General features: G+C 43.9%; 1 protein-coding gene across 5 annotated transcripts in view; it reads right to left on the minus strand.

Moving 5' to 3' along the window:
- The window catches only part of LOC134532655 (uncharacterized), a 542884-nt gene that overhangs the window by 21271 nt on the left and 496499 nt on the right, over window positions 1–25114 (minus strand). For 3 of the 5 annotated variants that reach the window (XM_063369312.1, XM_063369316.1, XM_063369315.1), the window contains 4 exons: window positions 10740–10829; window positions 4974–5132; window positions 2386–2613; window positions 304–655 (listed from right to left, as the gene is read on the minus strand). In XM_063369312.1, the coding sequence (XP_063225382.1) occupies window positions 304–655; window positions 2386–2613; window positions 4974–5132; window positions 10740–10829 (829 nt within the window). The remainder of the gene's footprint in view (window positions 1–303; window positions 656–2385; window positions 2614–4973; window positions 5133–10739; window positions 10830–25114) is intronic. The other 2 variants (XM_063369314.1, XM_063369313.1) reach the window with 2 other exon arrangements.

Consider the following 25114-nt stretch of genomic DNA (forward strand, 5'->3'; position numbering starts at 1 on the left):
TTAAACTTCTGATGAAGTTTTAATTTACACGGAACAACAGGAATACAAAAAAAAAAAATGTGAGTGAGTCTTTTAGAACTCATCAACAACGTGTAACATCTAAACTTGGCAACCAGCAAATTTACGTGTTCTTGTGTTGCAAATACATTTATAATACGAAGTTGAATTCTTTAGAATTCGCTGCCACGAGCAGCTGCGTCAACTAATCGTTTGATTCAGTGTTTTTACATCTATATAATGTCCTGCTATTCCGTGAACGTGGATGAAGGAGCCGAGACGGAAGCGACGGGGTAAGGGACTCACGGACGAGCGGCTTGGCGCGGTGCTGGCAGCACTTGGCGAGGGCCAGCGCCGCGGCCGGCCCGCCCGCTCGGAGGTCGAGCGAGCGCGGCCGCTGCACGGGCAGCCACAGCACGGGGTCGCCGGCGGCGAGCGCCACCAGGGCCGGGGGGCGGAAGGGGGGGTGCTCCGCCAGGGACCCGCCCCCTCGCGCCCGCCGCTGGTCGCCCCACAGCCGCCGGCGGGTAGCGCCCTGGCGGTCCTCGTCGGGCGTCGCCAGGTCGCCCGTGCTGGGCGTCGAGATAGACGCCTCCGAGGTCATGGGCGTTAGCGGGACCCCCGACGCCGGCGAGTACAGGTCCGACGCCACCGCGCTCTGGTCCGACACAGCGACAAGCGTCGTCACACTTCCACAGTTCCTCCTCGCCTTCTGCATCAGATATTCTGAAGGCAGGCTATAGGTACAGTGAATCCCACTTAATAAAATACAACTTAAGAAAATTTTCTGCATAGTAGGCTTCAACAATTTAGCCCTGGGCCTATAATTAATTACAATTTTACCCTTTTATTAGAATTCCCCTGTAATTAAGTCTAAATTTCTAAGTACATACCTTGAGAAACTTCCTAACAGGGATTTACTTTTATACTAGTTGGTCCATTTGAGCAATACCATAGCAGCAGGGCCATCAATAAAATAAGGGAGGTGTCAAAAGATGGAGGGGGGGAGGGGGTGCAGAATCCTTGATGCCCAGGCATGTTTTGAGATTTTTTTTATGCATGGGTTTACCCTGACATTAGGACAAAAATTACAAATATATTGCAAATGGAATTCATGGTGGAACCTTACAAGTTATGGGTTTATCACATTTTTACATAAACTGTAACTTGTACAGTATTTACACTTTTATTTTGAATTAAGGGGTTTGAAAAGTTGTACATTAACTAATTCTATTGATGGCCCTGTGTATAATTTCTAGGAAATATTATATGTATTATAATTTCTAAAGAGAAATCAACACACACAAAGTATTCCAATAAATCAATAAAGAATCAAGACTGTTAACAAATTAAGAATACTTTTAATCTCTAGAGTTTTTCAAAAGATAATTTTCTCTCCTATCACCTACCAGAAAGGCACTGTGATTTTCCATCTAGGCTTTGCATACAAAATATAAGCAACAGGATTGGTATCAAAAGCAACAGTTTTTATAGCAAGTGTTAATGTGTACTATGTATTGGAGGTTAGAAAAAAAAATTGATCAAAACAAGAGCATACTTAGAAGGGTGCCCATTCCCCCAAAAAATCTTTTTCCATCATCACTGAAATGAAAATTATTAATAATATGAGGCTTTTTGCCAATTTTCTTGTCTCTTCGATAAATATTTGTCAATAAAGGGAATAATAAAAATCAGACGTAAATAATACAGGAAATTTTGTTCCAATAATCGTTTTATATTACTTCCTTCCTACACCCTAAAAATAATTACTATGTAATTACTACGTCATTCTGGTAAAAACATGCATGATAGAAAATAAATGGTAACACTAATGATAAAGTAAAAAAAAAAAATTGAATGTTGAACTGATGTCATACTGACATAACTTTTTTAAACAAATGAAAAGAAACATGCTGAAGACACATAATATATTATAATTGAGGTAACTTTCGAAAATTCAAGAGTGAAAAAGAACTTGTTGAGGCCAACAGGCATTATTAACATTGAATTTACTAGTAAAAAAAAAAAAACAGTAAATTAGTAAATTCCATCAGGAGCATGATGCAGAATTTCAAAATTGGAAGGGAAGGGTGAGGGGGGGGGGGAGAGGAATAGATCCTTTATGCCTGTGGTTCGCTTTTAAATTCTTTCCTTTTGATGGTGGGAATGATTGATTTTTAATGCTTTCTTAGGCTTTTTTTTTGGGAGGATTGGAAAAGGGGGGGGGGGGGGGAGATACATCCATTTCTAACCCCTTTGGTACGCCCCTGGATTACAAAAACCTCTTTCAACATCAAACTTTATTCACAGTGACAGTTACACAAAATGAAGCAAAACTCTAATGAAAAACTGGCTGTATTACTATACAATTAATTTGAGCCAACTTACGGGGTTGAAACTGCCGAGAGAGGCCAGCAGGGCGGAGACTGTCTCCGAGCTACAGTGCTCCTCGCTTGAAGAGGGCTGAGTGTGGGGTGAAGGGAGTTTGCTAAGAGGAGACTTGGACATTTCTCCAGACGGATTCAGCTGCTGAACAAGGATAGAAGTCAGTGCACGGTTCTGCGCCTCTAAGTCCTCTATTCTTTTCTGTAGCATTTTGATCTCTTCACGCAGTCGCTTCAGTGTCAGCAACACAAAAAAACTGTTAGTGTTCAGGAGTACACACGACTAAAACTCAAAACAAAACTCAAACAAAAAATTTTATGAAAAAAAAAAAACTTATCACTAGGTATCACAATCATAATTCACCCTGAAGGATCGAACTCGCACCTCAAGTTAGTTGTTACATTCAGTCCAATAGATCTCCTGCATCTGCTGATAAATCGCAAGTTTATTCACCAGATCACAGTGGCGATCAATATTATGAACACTTGCATGAGTTTTCACAGTTACCTACTGTATTTAGAGACAAGATTTTATGGTTTTATTTTTAGGCCAATTTCACTTTTAAAACAGGAGCTTTCAGTGTTAATATTTTTTTGAACTCTGTTTATTCATAAAGATATCACCATTTTCAACAAATACAACAATTAATTGTTCAATGATACTTCAACAAAAGTGTCATTTTGACTGATACATGATGCAATTTTACAATATAATAATAAGCATTAAGAATGTCAAACTACTGAGAACAATAGATATAAATCAGCAAATATATGTGCATTTGAAAACTGTAATAATTTTGTAATGTAAATATTAGTAAAGAATAACAGTGTCTATACATATAAAATGCCAATTTTTTCAATCCATTTAGTACATACATTAATGTACTAACTCCATGCTAAATAATTTACAGTCATTGAATTTATTACATTTAAAGATTAGGGTTTGATTATATGCTGATTAATTTCATGGATTTTTTTTATTTTTGCTTTTCAGTGCTTTATGGTGTATTAACTTGCATTTCAGTGTTATATGGTGTACTGGCATGCGTTTAAGCATTATTTCGGCTTTGTCGCAATTCACCATATAATCTTATCTCTAGCTATATAAAATTTAAAAAACATTGGTTAGGGAAATTTAAGATGATTAATACCTAAAATGTAAAAGCTTTATAGAGATAAACTTACAGGAAAAGCCTTCAAATAATAGTGATAAAAAGAAAAAAATAATAATAATAAATGGTGTGTGAGACCAAAATCTTAAGATCTAACTTCATCCTATGTACTGACTGGGTAATTGCATTTTCACAGCATTGTTTTTTTTTTATTTGAATTCCTTCGCATCTCTCATGATACAAGCACTGCATAGGTGTTAATGTTGGTACATATACTCCACATGTTACACAGTGGCGGGTCTGGACTTTGTACGGCCCTGAGCCATTTAAATTTGCGGGGACCTAACATTTGGGAGAAGTACCTTTTCGGGGAACCTCGGAGGTTTCGGGGGTCCCTCCACCACAACAATTTATTTTAAATACATTTTGTTAAGACCAACATGACCTTGAATTCCGAACATGGTATTTACTAACCTATTTTGATAAATTTTGATATTCTTTCCTGATAAACTATGCTCGAGCTAGTTTTATAAATGCCAATGATAAAATTCGAGTGAAATCGCATCATCATAGGAGGCAATAAAATCTTTGAAAGGTTTTTAAATAAAATCATGAAAACTAAACTAAAATCGAAGGGATATTGGCCAGCGCTTTAAAGTACATGCTAATAACCAATTTAATTCTTCCCTTTTCCTTTCACGTTTTATTGTTTTTTCCACAGAAAACTAGACAAACAATGAAAGTAGAAAAAAATGAAAGGGCTCGCACAGGGTTGTATTATTCAGAGGGCCCTCCGCAATCGTCAGACTTGCTCAGGCCTGGAGCTGACTCTGATACTACATATTATTTGAATCAGTCTTTTAAAAAAAAAGTTATAATTAGTTATCCCCCATTAAATGTTGGGAGTCACTTCACTTTTCATTACTAAATTTATAATTTCATAACTACATATTTGTCATCAAAGAACCATTTTCCATACTTGCCAAACATTTTGTCTTCTGCAATATTTTTCTAATTAAATTCTTTCCACTGATTTCTCTGTGCTGTCTAGACATTTGACAGTTTGACATCAGATGTTTTTTGGCTCGTTTTCTGTGTGCTTATGTATTTATCTTCATTGTACTTTCTTGAAGGTTTTTCTATGACCCCAATGCAAAAATAATTCAAGAAATTATCAATTTGGCTTCTTTTGGAAAATCCTATCATACCAGGCATATTAGTGTTTACATTAAGCTCGCACACAAACACATAAATAAATAATTTTTTTTTGTTCACAGCTATATTCATTAATGTGATATGGAAAGGATGGAGTAAATTAAGATGGTTGTGTTTGATTGAGCCCTTTTCGAAACTATAATTAAAATAGTGCACATTTGTATGTGTGCTGTGAGACCAGTGTAACGTGGATGAGCCAAAAGGACACCGAGATAACTAGTCTGACAGTGGCAGAGATGAAACTGAACCTTACGAACAGCGGTACCTTCTGGGACAGCAGGGCCTTGACGACCTGGTTGGCCACGTCGTCCAGGCAGCGCTCGTACTGGGTCCTCTGCTGCTCCGCGTCCCTGGTCAGGCTGCTGTTCTCCGCCTCCAGCAGCCGCAGTCTCTCCACCAGCGAGCTCTGCACCTCTCCCGCACCCTGCCGGGACAACACTCGTGCTACGACCTCTCCCGCACCCTGCTGGGAGAACACTCGTGCTACGACCTCTCCCGCACCCTGCCGCGAGAACACTCGTGCTACGACCTCTCCCGCACCCTGCCTGGAGAACACTCGTGCCACGACCTCTCCCGCACCCTGCCGCGAGAACACTCGTGACACGACCTCTCCCGCACCCTGCCGCGAGAACACTCGTGCCACGACCTCTCCCGCACCCTGCCGCGAGAACACTCGTGCCACGACCTCTCCCGCACCCTGCCTGGAGAACACTCGTGCCACGACCTCTCCCGCACCCTGCCGCGAGAACACTCGTGCTACGACCTCTCCCGCACCCTGCCTGGAGAACACTCGTGCCACGACCTCTCCCGCACCCTGCCTGGAGAACACTCGTGCCACGACCTCTCCCGCACCCTGCCGTGAGAACACTCGTGCCACGACCTCTCCCGCACCCTGCCGCGAGAACACTCGTGCCACGACCTCTCCCGCACCCTGCCGCGAGAACACTCGTGCCAGGACCTCTCCCGCACCCTGCCTGGAGAACACTCGTGCCACGACCTCTCCCGCACCCTGCCGCGAGAACACTCGTGCCACGACCTCTCCCGCACCCTGCCGCGAGAACACTCGTGCCACGACCTCTCCCGCACCCTGCCTGGAGAACACTCGTGCCACGACCTCTCCCGCACCCTGCCGCGAGAACACTCGTGCCACGACCTCTCCCGCACCCTGCCGCGAGAACACTCGTGCCACGACCTCTCCCGCACCCTGCCGCGAGAACACTCGTGCCACGACCTCTCCCGCACCCTGCCGCGAGAACACTCGTGCCACGACCTCTCCCGCACCCTGCCGCGAGAACACTCGTGCCACGACCTCTCCCGCACCCTGCCGCGAGAACACTCGTGCCACGACCTCTCCCACACCCTGCCGCGAGAACACTCGTGCCACGACCTCTCCCGCACCCTGCCGGGACAACACTCGTGCCACGACCTCTCCCACACCCTGCCGCGAGAACACTCGTGCCACGACCTCTCCCGCACCCTGCCGGGACAACACTCGTGCCACAACCTCTCCCGCACCCTGCCGCGAGAACACTCGTGCCACGACCTCTCCCGCACCCTGCCTGGAGAACACTCGTGCCACGACCTCTCCCGCACCCTGCCGCGAGAACACTCGTGCCACGACCTCTCCCGCACCCTGCCGCGAGAACACTCGTGCCACGACCTCTCCCGCACCCTGCCTGGAGAACACTCGTGCCACGACCTCTCCCACACCCTGCCGCGAGAACACTCGTGCCACGACCTCTCCCGCACCCTGCCGCGAGAACACTCGTGCCACGACCTCTCCCGCACCCTGCCGCGAGAACACTCGTGCCACGACCTCTCCCGCACCCTGCCGCGAGAACACTCGTGCCACGACCTCTCCCGCACCCTGCCGCGAGAACACTCGTGCCACGACCTCTCCCGCACCCTGCCTGGAGAACACTCGTGCCACGACCTCTCCCGCACCCTGCCGCGAGAACACTCGTGCCACGACCTCTCCCGCACCCTGCCTGGAGAACACTCGTGCCACGACCTCTCCCGCACCCTGCCACGAGAACACTCGTGCCACGACCTCTCCCGCACCCTGCCGCGAGAACACTCGTGCCACGACCTCTCCCGCACCCTGCCGCGAGAACACTCGTGCCACGACCTCTCCCGCACCCTGCCGCGAGAACACTCGTGCCACGACCTCTCCCGCACCCTGCCGCGAGAACACTCGTGCCACGACCTCTCCCGCACCCTGCCGCGAGAACACTCGTGCCACGACCTCTCCCGCACCCTGCCGCGAGAACACTCGTGCCACGACCTCTCCCGCACCCTGCCTGGAGAACACTCGTGCCACGACCTCTCCCGCACCCTGCCACGAGAACACTCGTGCCACGACCTCTCCCGCACCCTGCCGCGAGAACACTCGTGCCACGACCTCTCCCGCACCCTGCCGCGAGAACACTCGTGCCACGACCTCTCCCGCACCCTGCCGCGAGAACACTCGTGCCACGACCTCTCCCGCACCCTGCCGCGAGAACACTCGTGCCACGACCTCTCCCGCACCCTGCCGCGAGAACACTCGTGCCACGACCTCTCCCGCACCCTGCCTGGAGAACACTCGTGCCACGACCTCTCCCGCACCCTGCCGCGAGAACACTCGTGCCACGACCTCTCCCGCACCCTGCCTGGAGAACACTCGTGCCACGACCTCTCCCGCACCCTGCCACGAGAACACTCGTGCCACGACCTCTCCCGCACCCTGCCGCGAGAACACTCGTGCCACGACCTCTCCCGCACCCTGCCGCGAGAACACTCGTGCCACGACCTCTCCCGCACTCTGCCGGGACAACACTCGTGCCACGACCTCTCCCGCACCCTGCCGCGAGAACACTCGTGCCACGACCTCTCCCGCACCCTGCCGGGACAACACTCGTGCCACGACCTCTCCCGCACCCTGCCGGGACAACACTCGTGCCACGACCTCTCCCGCACCCTGCCGCGAGAACACTCGTGCCACGACCTCTCCCGCACCCTGCCTGGAGAACACTCGTGCCACGACCTCTCCCGCACCCTGCCGCGAGAACACTCGTGCCACGACCTCTCCCGCACCCTGCCTGGAGAACACTCGTGCCACGACCTCTCCCGCACCCTGCCGCGAGAACACTCGTGCCACGACCTCTCCCGCACCCTGCCTGGAGAACACTCGTGCCACGACCTCTCCCGCACCCTGCCGCGAGAACACTCGTGCCACGACCTCTCCCGCACCCTGCCTGGAGAACACTCGTGCCACGACCTCTCCCGCACCCTGCCGCGAGAACACTCGTGCCACGACCTCTCCCGCACCCTGCCGCGAGAACACTCGTGACACGACCTCTCCCGCACCCTGCCGCGAGAACACTCGTGCCACGACCTCTCCCGCACCCTGCCGCGAGAACACTCGTGCCACGACCTCTCCCGCACCCTGCCGCGAGAACACTCGTGCCACGACCTCTCCCGCACCCTGCCTGGAGAACACTCGTGCCACGACCTCTCCCGCACCCTGCCGCGAGAACACTCGTGCCACGACCTCTCCCGCACCCTGCCGGGACAACACTCGTGCCACGACCTCTCCCGCACCCTGCCGCGAGAACACTCGTGCCACGACCTCTACCGCACCCTGCCGCGAGAACACTCGTGCCACGACCTCTCCCGCACCCTGCCGTGAGATCATTCGTGCTACGACCTCTCCCGCACCCTGCCGCGAGAACACTCGTGCCACGACCTCTCCCGCACCCTGCCGTGAGATCATTCGTGCTACGACCTCTCCCGCACCCTGCCGCGAGAACACTCGTGCCACGACCTCTCCCGCACCCTGCCGGGACAACACTCGTGCCACGACCTCTACCGCACCCTGCCGCGAGAACACTCGTGCCACGACCTCTCCCGCACCCTGCCGCGAGAACACTCGTGCCACGACCTCTCCCGCACCCTGCCGTGAGATCATTCGTGCTACGACCTCTCCCGCACCCTGCCGCGAGAACACTCGTGCCACGACCTCTACCGCACCCTGCCGGGACAACACTCGTGCCACGACCTCTACCGCACCCTGCCGCGAGAACACTCGTGCCACGACCTCTCCCGCACCCTGCCGGGACAACACTCGTGCCACGACCTCTCCCGCACCCTGCCGCGAGAACACTCGTGCCACGACCTCTCCCGCACCCTGCCGCGAGAACACTCGTGCCACGACCTCTCCCGCACCCTGCCTGGAGAACACTCGTGCCACGACCTCTCCCGCACCCTGCCGCGAGAACACTCGTGCCACGACCTCTCCCGCACCCTGCCGCGAGAACACTCGTGCCACGACCTCTCCCGCACCCTGCCGTGAGATCATTCGTGCTACGACCTCTCCCGCACCCTGCCTGCACAACATTCATGCTAGGACCCAGTACTGCACGCTGTTATGTTCCACCATGGAGTAGTTGTATAACACATATGGTGACATGACTCTTCACTAGCAAAATAATACATAATGGTATGAAGGTTAATCGATGCTATTAAGTTGGTTCAGCAGCTTAAAAGGAACTTGCTTGGAAGAATCGTCAAAAATGCCATCATAAAGCGAATATTGTTTTTAAAATTTTTTTTAACAATCATGTAGGTCTAAAATGAATTCGGCAAGATTTGAATTAAATTTTTGACAAATTAACACAAATCATTGAGTTTTTTTTTAAAAAAAAAAACTTATTATACTCCTACGCTAAGTATTGTCCATTGATCACACAAGAGTAAGGAGAGAGATCATAAGCTATATTTTTGTGAAGTACGTATGCAGCTATATTTAAAAAAAAAAAATCTAAAAAACATGTTATAAAATTCAAGACAACTAAAAATTAAACCATTTTATAAAAGATAATTCTCAGGTTATTGTCATAAATTGGAAATCTATGAAATAGGTGTCGGTTCTACTTCAAGGCATTCGCATATAACTTAATTATAACCAAAAATTGTTTTGCTCTCTGAAAAACATTCAACATCAAGTATTAACAAGGCAAATTTTGCACACACACACTCCATAGCTTCTTACCTCCAAAATAACTACCAATCAGCCAAGAATTAGCATTAAACTCAATTATAACCACAAGTGATTTGCTCTCCAAAGGGGTATTGTCATTCTCATTTTGGCTTCAACTATTAACAACACAAAGCTTGTACACATCCACTCTCTTACTTATTACCTCCAAGTTTTGGACTATATGCACTGAAATGTTTGCAGCGGATCGAAAAAGAAACATTACACTATGACATTTAATAAAGCTCCACAACAAAGATTAAAATCTTCATTGCACATGGAATACATGGAGAAAGAATACAAGCTCATAGAAATTACTGTTTGGTTATGTTAAAATCTATAGAACAATTTACTGACAAAGTTTATAGTACTAATACTAGATATAAATACATTAGAGATGTTAGAACAGCCCTATGACAGTAACACAGGTGAGTGTGTAAAATAACTTACTGTTAATACTGGACACATCTTCTCCCATCTATGTAACTGACTGATGTGACAAGAAAAACATACCGCTTATGCGGATGAGAGCCACACCTGAAGCAATTCAAATTTCTCGCTCGTGAAATTGCAAGGGTTTATATATTTTAAGGTCATAGAGTATTTCAAACAACGCTAACCTAATCTAACCAACCTTTAATTTTAGTTACAATAACATAACGTGACCTAACATACCCTTCCAGAAAAAAAGAAACTATTAATTATTACACCGACCTAACATAACCTAACCTTTTACTTAGGTCAAATTTGTAACCATTTGGGTTGTGGTTGTGGCTTTCTTCCCTGTGAACTGTAGGCTATCCGACGTGACAACAATGTTTGGTTTGTCACACAAAATTCTTGCTGATGTCCAATAATGTTATCTAATGTATTTTCTTCTGGAAAACTGTGTATATTTTTTTTTTGTAGTTACTCCATGGCACGAATTACAATATTTGTCTAACCCACAATTCAAACCCAAACTAATTATTGAAGAAATCTAATTTCAAAAATGGTAACTTTTTTCTCACTTACTGCTGCTTCCAAAGCCCTGATCTGATTCTTTAAAGCCTCATTTTCTTTGTTCAACTTGGTGATAGTGTTCTGGAACTGATGTATCCGAGTCTGAAACAGAAATGGAAACAATACTAATGTAAGCCATAAAATGTACATAAAATAACATTTACGTTTACAAATTTTGCACACAACCACTTAAAGGAATATTTAAATTAATTTAAATTTTCTACAAAGTATGTGACAAACCTGTCAATTTCTGCCGGTTTGGTTTTTTGATAATTTGTCAAAAAAAAAAAAATCATTTTTAATATTTTACACCTTGACAAGACATTGGGAATAGCTCTGGATATTTTTTTAAGTCAACGTTCGCAGAGTACAGTAAATATTATTACTTTTATAAGGGCCTGTATATCGAAAATAGTTTTTTTTTCTTCTGTTCCGTAAAATGTTGGAAATTATGGTAAAAATAAATCAGTTATTTATGGCTTGAGCAAATATTTAAATAAGTAATACAAAATAACAAACACTTATATACACAAAAGTTGGTCATGCGCCTGGGAATACCTTTCCAAGTTTGTAGTGCTTCTGTTCTGTCAATTAAGTCAGTTCTGCCGCTTGCGAGTATACAATCTCGTTAGTTGTTTAAATTGTTTGATATTCGTTTTTAATCATACATGTGTAAAAAAACAGCCTGATACAGAATTCAAAAGAGCTAAACAACGAGAAAAAGAAGCTCACTAGTATTAATTTTTCTCTCACTTTCCTAAAATTTCTAAGTACCTATAATACTCAAGATAAAACTTGAGTAAAATCTATTATTCCTAAAATTAAATATCCTAATCTGTCTGTTGATTTAGCACACATCTGAAAAAATTTGATATAATTTTCATTTCATTTGGAAATTTATGATGAGTGTGAAAGCATATGCCAAACATGCTACTCTACGATTATTTGCAAACTAAAAAAAATCTTAGAAAGATTAGGTATTTTATCTTGTAGTAAAAATGAAATGACTGCAAATAAATAGTTTTAGTTACCATCTAAGTTGAATAAAATTTGGAATAGTGCAATTAAAATGTGGTGGCAATAAAAGGTGTTGTCAGGACGGGGTTTTGGTTTGGTTTTTTGTTAATAATGAGCGAAGAAAAGAGAGAGAGAGAGAGAGAGAGAGAGCGAGAGAGAGAATGGGTGCAAGATAAGTTCTTGTGCCGGGTGGAAACTAGTTTAGTTGAGAGCGACTATTGCACTAAGAAAGGGTTTTGTTGCAAAACATGCCAATAATTGGAGTGGATTGGCCTTGGAGTGTTACAAAATTATGGTCTCTAATAACCGAACTTAAATAGTTTCATACAACTTTTGACGAAAAAAAGTTTAACCCACGAAAATAAGTATTTAAGTAAACATATGTATACCCTCCGAACCGGGCTCGAGAAGGGCAATGCCATGCATTGAGCTTGCAGCAAGCAGAGAACAGGACAAACTCAAGCCTCCGGCAGGCTTGCATGAAATGAGTCCCGCTCTCAGCCTGAACAGTCAAATGAGTGAAGCTCATTGACGCACGTCCAGTCCGCACTGCCTGCAGCAGGCTAGGCTGAACCACGGGCCAAGACCCAACAAAGAAGGGAGATCAGCACTGGCGTGCCCCCTCCTTAACTCGCCGCTGCACAAACAATCGCCGGGTGGGAGAGGGCCGGCTCGGAACTCCAATATCGACTCTCCTCGAGGGACGTTTGATTCCCGCGCGGCGGTTAATCCCTCGCCAGTATGCGTAAAGACGCGCGAAGCTGCTGGGGCAAAGAGAGGGGAGGGAGGGAGGGAGTTTGCAAGGCAGAACTAAACACCGTTCCCCCCTCTACTCCCTTCCTCTTTTTCTCCCGAACCCCCGAACCGCACTTGGGTCGACCACATGTCATTTCCGTCGGGGAGGGGATGAAGTAGAGGGTAGTGGGTGTGGGGTGGGGGGCGACCCCTGGGGAACGATCGATCGGTCGATAGGAAGACCAAATCTGACGGCGGTCCCCAGCGAGGATCGCGCAGTCCGTCAGACACCCGGCGAGATACGCGTCACGCGAGGGCGGATCCAGAACGAAGATCAGGAGAGCGCCCAATTAAATTTTCTAGTATAATTTCAATGTTAGTTCAATTAATCTTGATATAAATATAGTACATTTTTATTTGTGGTTCAAAACATCCTTTTATCTATAGAACTGCAGTAAAACAATACTTCAGTAAGTTTGGTAAACTATGATAAGGGATTAGGAGAACTTCTAACATCTGAAAATTAATCAGGGTTCGTGTTGGTGTGTGTGTGTGTGTGTGTAAATGCCGCTATAGATCCGTTAGTGGCGCCATGGAGGCAAGAAACTAGGAAGAGGGTGTGTGCAATCTTTCTCACGTAATAATTCAAGTATAGATCAGAACGACCTTCCCACCTCCTACTTCTCACTCTTTGCCTATCTCGATAGCAAAACATTTTTATGGTTTATAATTAGAGTCATGTACTTTTCCCGAATGTATTTCCAGACCAGCTGTGTGTTAAACCTTTGTTAACATTTGTCTCTGTTGTCATTTGTTGCGCTACGAGCCATTTCTCTCACACTATTAAATGATATGGTTTTATTTTTGGAGAAAGCAGCAGCCTTGGCCTTTTCGTCAACTCTCATTGGACAACACCCGAATTGGTGGAAACGGTTGATGCACTGTTGGCCTTGAGACAGGTCTGTTTACTGTCGTTCGTAGTGCGTGCGAACTTTCCTCACCGCACAACCAGTCGCTTTTGTGGAACCGAAGCAGACTGTTACTAATATTATCACTGCGACACTGCAGATTGAGTTTTATTAGAGTTTTTTTTTTCGCAGTAGTACTGAATTTTTTTTAAAAATTAAATTTGTTCATTTTGTCTTGCAGAAAAAAAAAGAAAACAGGAAAATTACAAACGTGTGCGCAATATGCGAGGCACTGATGACGTTTCTACTTACTCATGCCCAACCTGCAAACATAAAGATTCTGTGTCGTTAAAATTTTTCACTTATAGTTATAATTGACTATTTTGGGCAACCTTAATTTTTTTTCGCGGGCTCAAACTAATACTTAGGTATAATACTGAGGATTTTAAAATGAAACACATTCAGATACCTACGTCGGTGTTTTTTTTAACACCCATGTTTATGTAAATGCATTATAATATAATATAAGGGCACAAAACATATAAACAGTATTAATAGTAAATTGTTAATAGGTTATTATTTTATTTACTGAAATGTGTTTTTATAACGAAAGAAAAGAATGTGAGAAATACCCTTAACGTACGACCAAAAAGTGTAACATTGTTAACACGCGACGAATGACGGGTTAAAGCCTCTGAAAGTAGCCAAAAAAATATGAGATCTCGTAACAAAATAAAAAGTTTTATTTACTTATTTATAATATTTATTTATTTTTTTAAAATTCCGACCTATCTGTAGCACGAACGAGCGGCGAACTAGGGCTGCTGACGGTAGGTTGAAGATAGTTGAGGGGTGTGGGGGGTGGAGGGTAGTAGCAGGCTTCCCGCCGCGCATGCGCGCATCCTCGGAGCATGTGTTCGCGGGTCTGGCCGGCACGAGGTGTCGGGAGCAGTGCACGAGGGGGAGGAGGAGGAGGGAGGGAAGGAAGGGCGAGTGCGCGGACAAGCCGAGGGCGCGCGAATGCGACAATGGTCGTCCCTGCAGGGGCGGGGGAGAACACAGTCGCGTCGGCCGCAGACCGGGGAGATAAATCACGCGGCGTGGAGCGCAGCTGCCCCCTACGTGCATGCAACTGCACCGGCGACGGGAGAAGGGGGGGGTAGGGGGGGGGGGGGGAGCCGTGGTCCTTCCACGAGGGCGTCCACGAATACCTCGCGAACCAATCTACCATGCGTGCGGAGCTACAGAAAAAAAAAATCAGTGCTCAAGATACGTGATTGGTAGGGACATGAAAAATTCGCGGTTTCAATAGTCTTCAGGAAAGACTGCCCATTCCCCTGTGCACTTGGGCAAATAACTCCAGTTCATTGGCTGCTGACTTGTGAGTCGTCTCAGCTGGTTTGTCTGTGATTCGATCCTTCTTTGGTCGAGGGTTTATAATTGGTTGAGATTCGTACAGATGAACAATAAGTCAATAGCAAAATCATCTAAAAGTTATATGTATTTGACTTCTAGCCTATCGCCTAATGAATCCGCGAATTCTTCCGGTCTCTAGTGATTGGCATCTGTTCACGAAAAGCATTCAAGAATGTACGCAGATGGCGGATGAGTAGAGACCGGAAAAATTCGCGAATTCATTTCGCGACAGGCTAAAACACAAATAGTTATACCTTAGTGCTGCCTCTGCTATTGGTTCACAACTCACCTGGATGACTCTGGGCCAATGAGAAAACACCCAACCGAAGCTTTATCGAATCACAGGCTGCTACGTTGGGAACGTCTCACAAGACAGCAGCCAATGAGTGGGTGGCATTTGACCGAGTGTACGTAGAACTATGGGGTTCATCCTGCAGGTCATTGAACCCGCGAATTTTTCCCGTCTCTACGGATGAGTAGTTCTGTTTCAGTATTTCGTTTCTAAACTGTATTTTCAGACGACTGATAATGGCTAAAACGCGTGTTTTCAGAATTAATTATAGGCATGATACACCCGGTACAGATCCTTGAAAGCTCTCAAGAACCCTGCATTACACCTTCATCTTCAATTCTCCACCGTATAATATTACGGTCACCGTTCAAATCTCATAGCTGTCCTACGAACGACGAGGCAACACCGCGCTAGAAGCACCAGCAAGAGTCGCACCAATCATCCCGCCTCACTAACACACATACACCCCTCTTATTGCATGGCGTGAAGGCCAATTCTGATATAAATGACGGCCTAAGGTTAACCAACCTTTAATTGGTTAAGGATTAATACTATGTTGGTGGAAATAGCTTAGCAAGTATCTCATTTTTAAAACCAATTTTGAAAGATAAAAATGTTTACTGTGAGTCACCCTTAGAAGATAAACATTTGCTATCGCGGACTTATCTATACGCTTTTTTTTTTTTTTTTTTTTTTTTTTTTTTTTTTTTTTTTTTCCCACCACACACAATCCAGGAGGCAACACATCACGTTAAGTAGTCACGGGGTGTTCATGCCAATGCTACAACTTTTAAAATAAACATTCGAAGAAACAAAAACACTGCACGTAAACAGTGACTGAACATTTTCACTGAAAGAGCGGTTGGACACAGTATGTTCAGCAGTGAGATAAATAAAGTAGTTGGTTTCTTGGCGTCTTATCGAATTGAATAATAATAATAATATTACTGATTAGTAGTATATGAATGGGGCTACTGGGACTGGCTTCTGGCTGTGGATGGTGCGGATTGTGATTGTCGGTCCGCCATATTGGATTGTAACGTCACGGCGGCCATCTTCGAGGAGTGTAACGGGACACAGCGTAACGGGACAAGTTTGACCTTGACCTTTGACCCTCAAAATTCGCCAAAATTGGGCAAAATTTGCCCAAAATTCCTCAAAATTCGTCAAAATTTACATTTCTGTGAAAACAATTCCGCCAAAAATTCTCAAAAAATTCCACAATCCAAAAATTAGAATTTCGAAAAATCCTCAAAAGTCGGTTTGCCCTAGAAAAAAACCAAATTCCTAAAAGCGGCTTAAAACTCCTAAGAGCTAGCCGCTCTAAGCCGCCGAGGTCATGACCTTGAAAACTAGGATGCCATGACAGCCATTTTGAAATATGACACCATAGTTGCAATTTTCGGTACGACCGCCATCTTTAACTTTTTTATTTATTATCCGATTTTAATGAAATTTTTTTTAAAAATTATAAAAAAATTCAAATAATAAAATTTTAATAAAATACTTATAAAAATATACTTTTACGGCACGGAGTTCGGAGTCCTCGGTTCGAACCCGACTAGTGCAAAAAAAATTAAAAATGGCAACAGGCTCCTTCCTCAATGGTGGTTGCAGGCAGACTGACTCCCACCACTTTTTTCAAAGCATATATATCGTCACCTAGTATGACGTCATGTCCGCCATCTTGTCTTCATTGCTGGAGACCACCATCATGTTTTCGTCGGCGAGAGTGCGCTGACACCATGTTAGTTTAGTTCTTATCCGCTAGAGTGCAGTAATCATTTATTACTGTGACACCCGCCATCTTGAAATTTGGCCGCCATCTTGAAAATCCGTAATTATTTAGCTAGAAATTCGGGAAAAGTTCCAAAATTCATTAAATAAATCACTCATTAATTTACATATTGATTCGATGGATTCCTGTCCTTGGTTCGACCCTCGATCGTTACAATAATGTTTAATTTTATGAGAAAAAAATAATAACTTCAATAAACCATGTTCAACATATTTAAAGAGACTTTAAATCCTCTACTACCATCATCCTATCAGACATCAAGACCACCATATTGGAAATTCGTAATTTTAATGCTAGAGATTCGGGAAAAAGTTCAAAATTCATTAAATAAATTTGTAATCTATATACTGATTGATTAGATCGAATAAGGTCCTTGGTTCGATCCCTGACCGATACAAAACAACTTTAATTTTAAAAAATACCACAAAAGCGACAGGTTTGAGAAAATAAAAACACCGCAAGTTCTTTTAAAAAATTTTATTACATAAATTCAATACACTACTACAAGTACAAAAAAAAACACTGACAAATTACTAAAGCCTTTTTGGATTCCTCGGTTCAAACAGTCTTCTTATTGTACGGACTAAGCCTTTTACATGACTTTAAATGTCTATCCGATCCGTTCATCACCACAACCAGAGACGGACGGAAGTTCATATCACTTATATAGTTTCATTAGACGGTACAACACATGAGTCAAATCAATAACCATGTTCATTATACGTCTCGGAGCATTTTTTATAATGACGATGTAAGCTATCGAGACGTGAAATTAGTTTATTGCACTTATTGCACTGAAATTGTATTCTTTGAACATTATTAGAACAACCGCTTCTTTCATGTCTGCGAGCATTTGAGGTGATAGTAAATGATGCACCACAGTATTTGCACTGATGCGAAGTACGCTCTTCATTAATTGAAGTATTCAATGCTGACGAAACTTCAGATGATGGTGGATCAGCACATATCGAAGTCTCCTCCAGTGTTGTCAGAGGCGTTGTCAACGGGATCTGCTCCAAAATCGTCGGCGCTGACGTCATGGTTCCCGTAGTCGATGGTGCATCCTCCATCGAGTTCGACGTTAAAGTCGGTAAAGATGCCATCGAAGTCTCAAGAACAGGCAATTACACGACTTATTCACCAGAAGAAACAAACTAGGTGATCCGTACACCGTCGACGGAAGTAACAAACTGAGCGTCCTGCTGTCTAGGACCCGCTTATATACATGCACCGGCTGGAATAATACGCTAGTCAAATCAAGAACAATTTATTATAATACTAGAGTCAAAACAACATTAAAAAAATAGAAGCACCATCAACAAAAAAAAGGAAGCACATTTGGAAGCACCATCATCAAAAAGGCAGCACATTTGGAAGCACCAACAACGAAAAGGCTGCACCATCATCAAAAAGGAAGCACATTTGGTAGCACCGACAACGAAAAGGCAGCACATTTGGAAGTACCGTCAACGAAAAGACAGCCCATTTGGAAGCACCGACAACGATAAGACAGCACATTTGGAAACACCGACAACGAAAAGGCAGCACCATCATCGAAAAGGCAGCACATTTGTCATTAGCACCAATATTCATTGGCTCCAATATTCATTGGCTCCATTATTCATTGGTTCCATCAGTCTATTGATTCCATCAGTCTAGTGACTCCATCAGTCATTGGCTCCTACAGTCATAGGCTCCAACTGTCTTTTGTATCATCAAATCCAAATATATTCGGCTAGAATTCTACGTGTCTAAAAGACTATGAGGCCACAAGGCTACGAGTCTTAAAAAATCTAGCTGGTTAAGAGTTATTCATGACCGCGAGACTGCATGACTAAACAAGCGCATGGCTACGAAACTACAGTTCTATGAAGCTACATGGATACAAGTCTACTCGGCTCCAACACGCAATGTACACACAGTACACACAGGAAACGGAACGTACACACAGTACACACAGGAAACGGAACGTACACACAGTACACACAGGAAACTGAACGTACACACAGTACACACACAGGAAACGGAACGTACACACAGTACACACAGGAAACGTAACGTACACACAGTACACACAGGAAACTGAACGTACACACAGGAAACGGAACGTACACACAGTACACACAGGAAACAGAACGTACACACAGTACACACAGGAAACAGAACGTACACACAGTACACACAGGAAACGGAATGTACACACAGTACACACAGGAAACTGAACGTACACACAGTACACACACAGGAAACTGAACGTACACACAGTACACACACAGGAAACGGAACGTACACACAGTACACACACAGGAAACTGAACGTACACACAGTACACACACAGGAAACTGAACGTACACACAGTACACACACAGGAAACGGAACGTACACACAGCACACACACAGGAAACGGAACGTACACACAGTACACACACAGGAAACGGAACGTTCACACAGTACACACAGGAAACGGAACGTACACACAGTACACACAGGAAACGGAACGTACACACAGTACACACAGGAAACAAAACGTACACACAGTACACACAGGAAACAAAACGTACACACAGTACACACAGAAAACGGAACGTACACACAGTACACACAGGAAACAGAACGTACACACAGGAAACGAAACGTACACACAGTACACACAGGAAACGGAACGTACACACAGTACACACAGGAAACGGAATGATCACACATACATTAGCGGAAACACACAGGCTTAGTTGGAAATCAGAATACAAGAAATAAAAACATTAAATTTTTACTTTCAATATTTAATTACTTCTCATCATTACACAAATACAAGTAAAGGAAGCCATTATTGTATGTAGCCAGTTTTCCTCAGTTCCTTGAGTATGAAGGATATTTCTTTGATGCACGAATAGTTTCCTGCACAAAGCGAGCCATGTAGAAGTCTTAGCCGGTCAACCAATATGTTTGGATCTTTCCATGATGTGTAATCAATCTCTTCTACCACCATCTTACTTGCTTGTTTATTATAAATACTGTTAATATCACAATCGTCCCAGTGATCATAATAAGCATTATCAGATTTATTTATTATAACACGACGTTTCCATCTTTCGGTCTCAGGACATCGCCACATTCTTCGATCTTGTCAGCTCTAGGTGCTTCATCACAGTCTATGCCTTTGTCAACAGCCTCAGAGTCACTGTAACAATCACTGTAGAAGACATCCTCTTCACCCAGATTACCGTATGAATTCGCTATCGATGATGTCGAAGTGTCTTCATCGTCTTCATGCTTCCTTTTTAGGAGTCCATCATTTTTACAAAGAATGGAGGATCTACTGAATATAGGCTTGAATGTATTCTCACTTTTCACGGTGTTGATACTTCCATTAGTTTCAGTCTTCCCGAAGCCATTAGCATCCTTCAATTTATGTTCTTCCTCACGATCGGGTGAGCTAATACCATCACGCTCAGGACAAGGAAAATTATTGTCGTAATGCAGATCACTCTTCTTTAGTCTAGTGGATCCATCGGTGTCCTCTATGCCGTAAGTAGTCTTGACTTTACATGTTCTACCATGTCTTTTTAAGCTGTCAATTCGTGTTAACAACCTGCTACAACGATTACAGCTTAACATGTTGCGTAGTGGGTTTCTAGCACAATCATTCTTCTCATGACGTCTAGCATTCCTTCTCATGGCAAAATCCTTGCCACAGTATCTACAGCGGCTTCCTTCCGATTCAGCTGCAGATAACAAACCACGATCCATGATAGCTTCTGTGACTAATGTTAGATACAAACTGTCAGTTTTCTCCAATTGGAACCATTTCTTAAATAGAGTTTTTGAAATATTTCATCAGCGAGAGTTAAGTTATCTAATGCAAAGCAAATTGATGCAAGTAGTTCTGGCTGTCGTCAACAGATGTCGCCACGTGTTGCTTGCAGGTAAATAATATCTATTTCATTAATGTGGGATGCGGAACGCTCACTATCGATCGCAAAGGGAGGTTGGCTTCGATAGTATCCAAGGAGAAAAAAGTTCGTCCTTCCTGCTAGTGCTTCTCAGATTTCTCACGGTCCGCCATCTTGGATTGCGACGTCACGGCGGCCATCTTGGATGGGTGTGACCTTGACCTTTGACCGAAACCGCAGGAGTGATTGCAAGAACACGGAGAAAACCATCATAATATTGGCAAGAATAATCAGGAGCACACGGAGGAAACCGCCACAAGTTTTCTTTAATATCATGAAATACAAAAAAAAATAATAAAAAATAAAAAATAAAAACGAAAAAAAATTCAAACATTCTGGCTTGTACTAGAACTCTATCTTTGCTCAACAATGAGAAGTTCACAAGCTAGCAGAATGTTTGAATTTTTTTTCGTTTTTATTTTTAATTTTTTATTATTTTTTTTTGTATTTCATGATATTAAAGAAAACTTGTGGCGGTTTCCTCCGTGTGCTCCTGATTATTCTTGCCAATATTATGATGGTTTTCTTTGTGTTCTTGCGATCACTCCTGCGGTTTCGGTCAAAGGTCAAGGTCACACCCATCCAAGATGGCCGCCGTGACGTCGCAATCCAAGATGGCGGACCGTGAGAAATCTGAGAAGCACTAGCAGGAAGGACGAACTTTTTTCTCCTTGGATACTATCGAAGCCAACCTCCCTTTGCGATCGATAGTGAGCGTTCCGCATCCCACATTAATGAAATAGATATTATTTACCTGCAAGCAACACGTGGCGACATCTGTTGACGACAGCCAGAACTACTTGCATCAATTTGCTTTGCATTAGATAACTTAACTCTCGCTGATGAAATATTTCAAAAACTCTATTTAAGAAATGGTTCCAATTGGAGAAAACTGACAGTTTGTATCTAACATTAGTCACAGAAGCTATCATGGATCGTGGTTTGTTATCTGCAGCTGAATCGGAAGGAAGCCGCTGTAGATACTGTGGCAAGGATTTTGCCATGAGAAGGAATGCTAGACGTCATGAGAAGAATGATTGTGCTAGAAACCCACTACGCAACATGTTAAGCTGTAATCGTTGTAGCAGGTTGTTAACACGAATTGACAGCTTAAAAAGACATGGTAGAACATGTAAAGTCAAGACTACTTACGGCATAGAGGACACCGATGGATCCACTAGACTAAAGAAGAGTGATCTGCATTACGACAATAATTTTCCTTGTCCTGAGCGTGATGGTATTAGCTCACCCGATCGTGAGGAAGAACATAAATTGAAGGATGCTAATGGCTTCGGGAAGACTGAAACTAATGGAAGTATCAACACCGTGAAAAGTGAGAATACATTCAAGCCTATATTCAGTAGATCCTCCATTCTTTGTAAAAATGATGGACTCCTAAAAAGGAAGCATGAAGACGATGAAGACACTTCGACATCATCGATAGCGAATTCATACGGTAATCTGGGTGAAGAGGATGTCTTCTACAGTGATTGTTACAGTGACTCTGAGGCTGTTGACAAAGGCATAGACTGTGATGAAGCACCTAGAGCTGACAAGATCGAAGAATGTGGCGATGTCCTGAGACCGAAAGATGGAAACGTCGTGTTATAATAAATAAATCTGATAATGCTTATTATGATCACTGGGACGATTGTGATATTAACAGTATTTATAATAAACAAGCAAGTAAGATGGTGGTAGAAGAGATTGATTACACATCATGGAAAGATCCAAACATATTGGTTGACCGGCTAAGACTTCTACATGGCTCGCTTTGTGCAGGAAACTATTCGTGCATCAAAGAAATATCCTTCATACTCAAGGAACTGAGGAAAACTGGCTACATACAATAATGGCTTCCTTTACTTGTATTTGTGTAATGATGAGAAGTAATTAAATATTGAAAGTAAAAATTTAATGTTTTTATTTCTTGTATTCTGATTTCCAACTAAGCCTGTGTGTTTCCGCTAATGTATGTGTGATCATTCCGTTTCCTGTGTGTACTGTGTGTACGTTCCGTTTCCTGTGTGTACTGTGTGTACGTTTCGTTTCCTGTGTGTACGTTCTGTTTCCTGTGTGTACTGTGTGTACGTTCCGTTTTCTGTGTGTACTGTGTGTACGTTTTGTTTCCTGTGTGTACTGTGTGTACGTTCCGTTTCCTGTGTGTACTGTGTGTACGTTCCGTTTCCTGTGTGTACTGTGTGAACGTTCCGTTTCCTGTGTGTGTACTGTGTGTACGTTCCGTTTCCTGTGTGTGTGCTGTGTGTACGTTCCGTTTCCTGTGTGTGTACTGTGTGTACGTTCAGTTTCCTGTGTGTGTACTGTGTGTACGTTCAGTTTCCTGTGTGTGTACTGTGTGTACGTTCCGTTTCCTGTGTGTGTACTGTGTGTACTGTGTGTACGTTCAGTTTCCTGTGTGTACTGTGTGTACATTCCGTTTCCTGTGTGTACTGTGTGTACGTTCTGTTTCCTGTGTGTACTGTGTGTACGTTCTGTTTCCTGTGTGTACTGTGTGTACGTTCCGTTTCCTGTGTGTACGTTCAGTTTCCTGTGTGTACTGTGTGTACGTTCCGTTTCCTGTGTGTGTACTGTGTGTACGTTCAGTTTCCTGTGTGTACTGTGTGTACGTTCCGTTTCCTGTGTGTACTGTGTGTACGTTCCGTTTCCTGTGTGTACTGTGTGTACATTGCGTGTTGGAGCCGAGTAGACTTGTATCCATGTAGCTTCATAGAACTGTAGTTTCGTAGCCATGCGCTTGTTTAGTCATGCAGTCTCGCGGTCATGAATAACTCTTAACCAGCTAGATTTTTTAAGACTCGTAGCCTTGTGGCCTCATAGTCTTTTAGACACGTAGAATTCTAGCCGAATATATTTGGATTTGATGATACAAAAGACAGTTGGAGCCTATGACTGTAGGAGCCAATGACTGATGGAGTCACTAGACTGATGGAATCAATAGACTGATGGAACCAATGAATAATGGAGCCAATGAATATTGGAGCCAATGAATATTGGTGCTAATGACAAATGTGCTGCCTTTTCGATGATGGTGCTGCCTTTTCGTTGTCGGTGTTTCCAAATGTGCTGTCTTATCGTTGTCGGTGCTTCCAAATGGGCTGTCTTTTCGTTGACGGTACTTCCAAATGTGCTGCCTTTTCGTTGTCGGTGCTACCAAATGTGCTTCCTTTTTGATGATGGTGCAGCCTTTTCGTTGTTGGTGCTTCCAAATGTGCTGCCTTTTTGATGATGGTGCTTCCAAATGTGCTTCCTTTTTTTTGTTGATGGTGCTTCTATTTTTTTAATGTTGTTTTGACTCTAGTATTATAATAAATTGTTCTTGATTTGACTAGCGTATTATTCCAGCCGGTGCATGTATATAAGCGGGTCCTAGACAGCAGGACGCTCAGTTTGTTACTTCCGTCGACGGTGTACGGATCACCTAGTTTGTTTCTTCTGGTGAATAAGTCGTGTAATTGCCTGTTCTTGAGACTTCGATGGCATCTTTACCGACTTTAACGTCGAACTCGATGGAGGATGCACCATCGACTACGGGAACCATGACGTCAGCGCCGACGATTTTGGAGCAGATCCCGTTGACAACGCCTCTGACAACACTGGAGGAGACTTCGATATGTGCTGATCCACCATCATCTGAAGTTTCGTCAGCATTGAATACTTCAATTAATGAAGAGCGTACTTCGCATCAGTGCAAATACTGTGGTGCATCATTTACTATCACCTCAAATGCTCGCAGACATGAAAGAAGCGGTTGTTCTAATAATTTTCAAAGAATACAATTTCAGTGCAATAAGTGCAATAAACTAATTTCACGTCTCGATAGCTTACATCGTCATTATAAAAAATGCTCCGAGACGTATAATGAACATGGTTATTGATTTGACTCATGTGTTGTACCGTCTAATGAAACTATATAAGTGATATGAACTTCCGTCCGTCTCTGGTTGTGGTGATGAACGGATCGGATAGACATTTAAAGTCATGTAAAAGGCTTAGTCCGTACAATAAGAAGACTGTTTGAACCGAGGAATCCAAAAAGGCTTTAGTAATTTGTCAGTGTTTTTTTTTTGTACTTGTAGTAGTGTATTGAATTTATGTAATAAAATTTTTTAAAAGAACTTGCGGTGTTTTTATTTTCTCAAACCTGTCGCTTTTGTGGTATTTTTTAAAATTAAAGTTGTTTTGTATCGGTCAGGGATCGAACCAAGGACCTTATTCGATCTAATCAATCAGTATATAGATTACAAATTTAT

Source organism: Bacillus rossius, chromosome 6, assembly GCF_032445375.1.
Source record: "Bacillus rossius redtenbacheri isolate Brsri chromosome 6, Brsri_v3, whole genome shotgun sequence".
Taxonomy (NCBI): Eukaryota; Metazoa; Arthropoda; class Insecta; order Phasmatodea; family Bacillidae; genus Bacillus; species Bacillus rossius.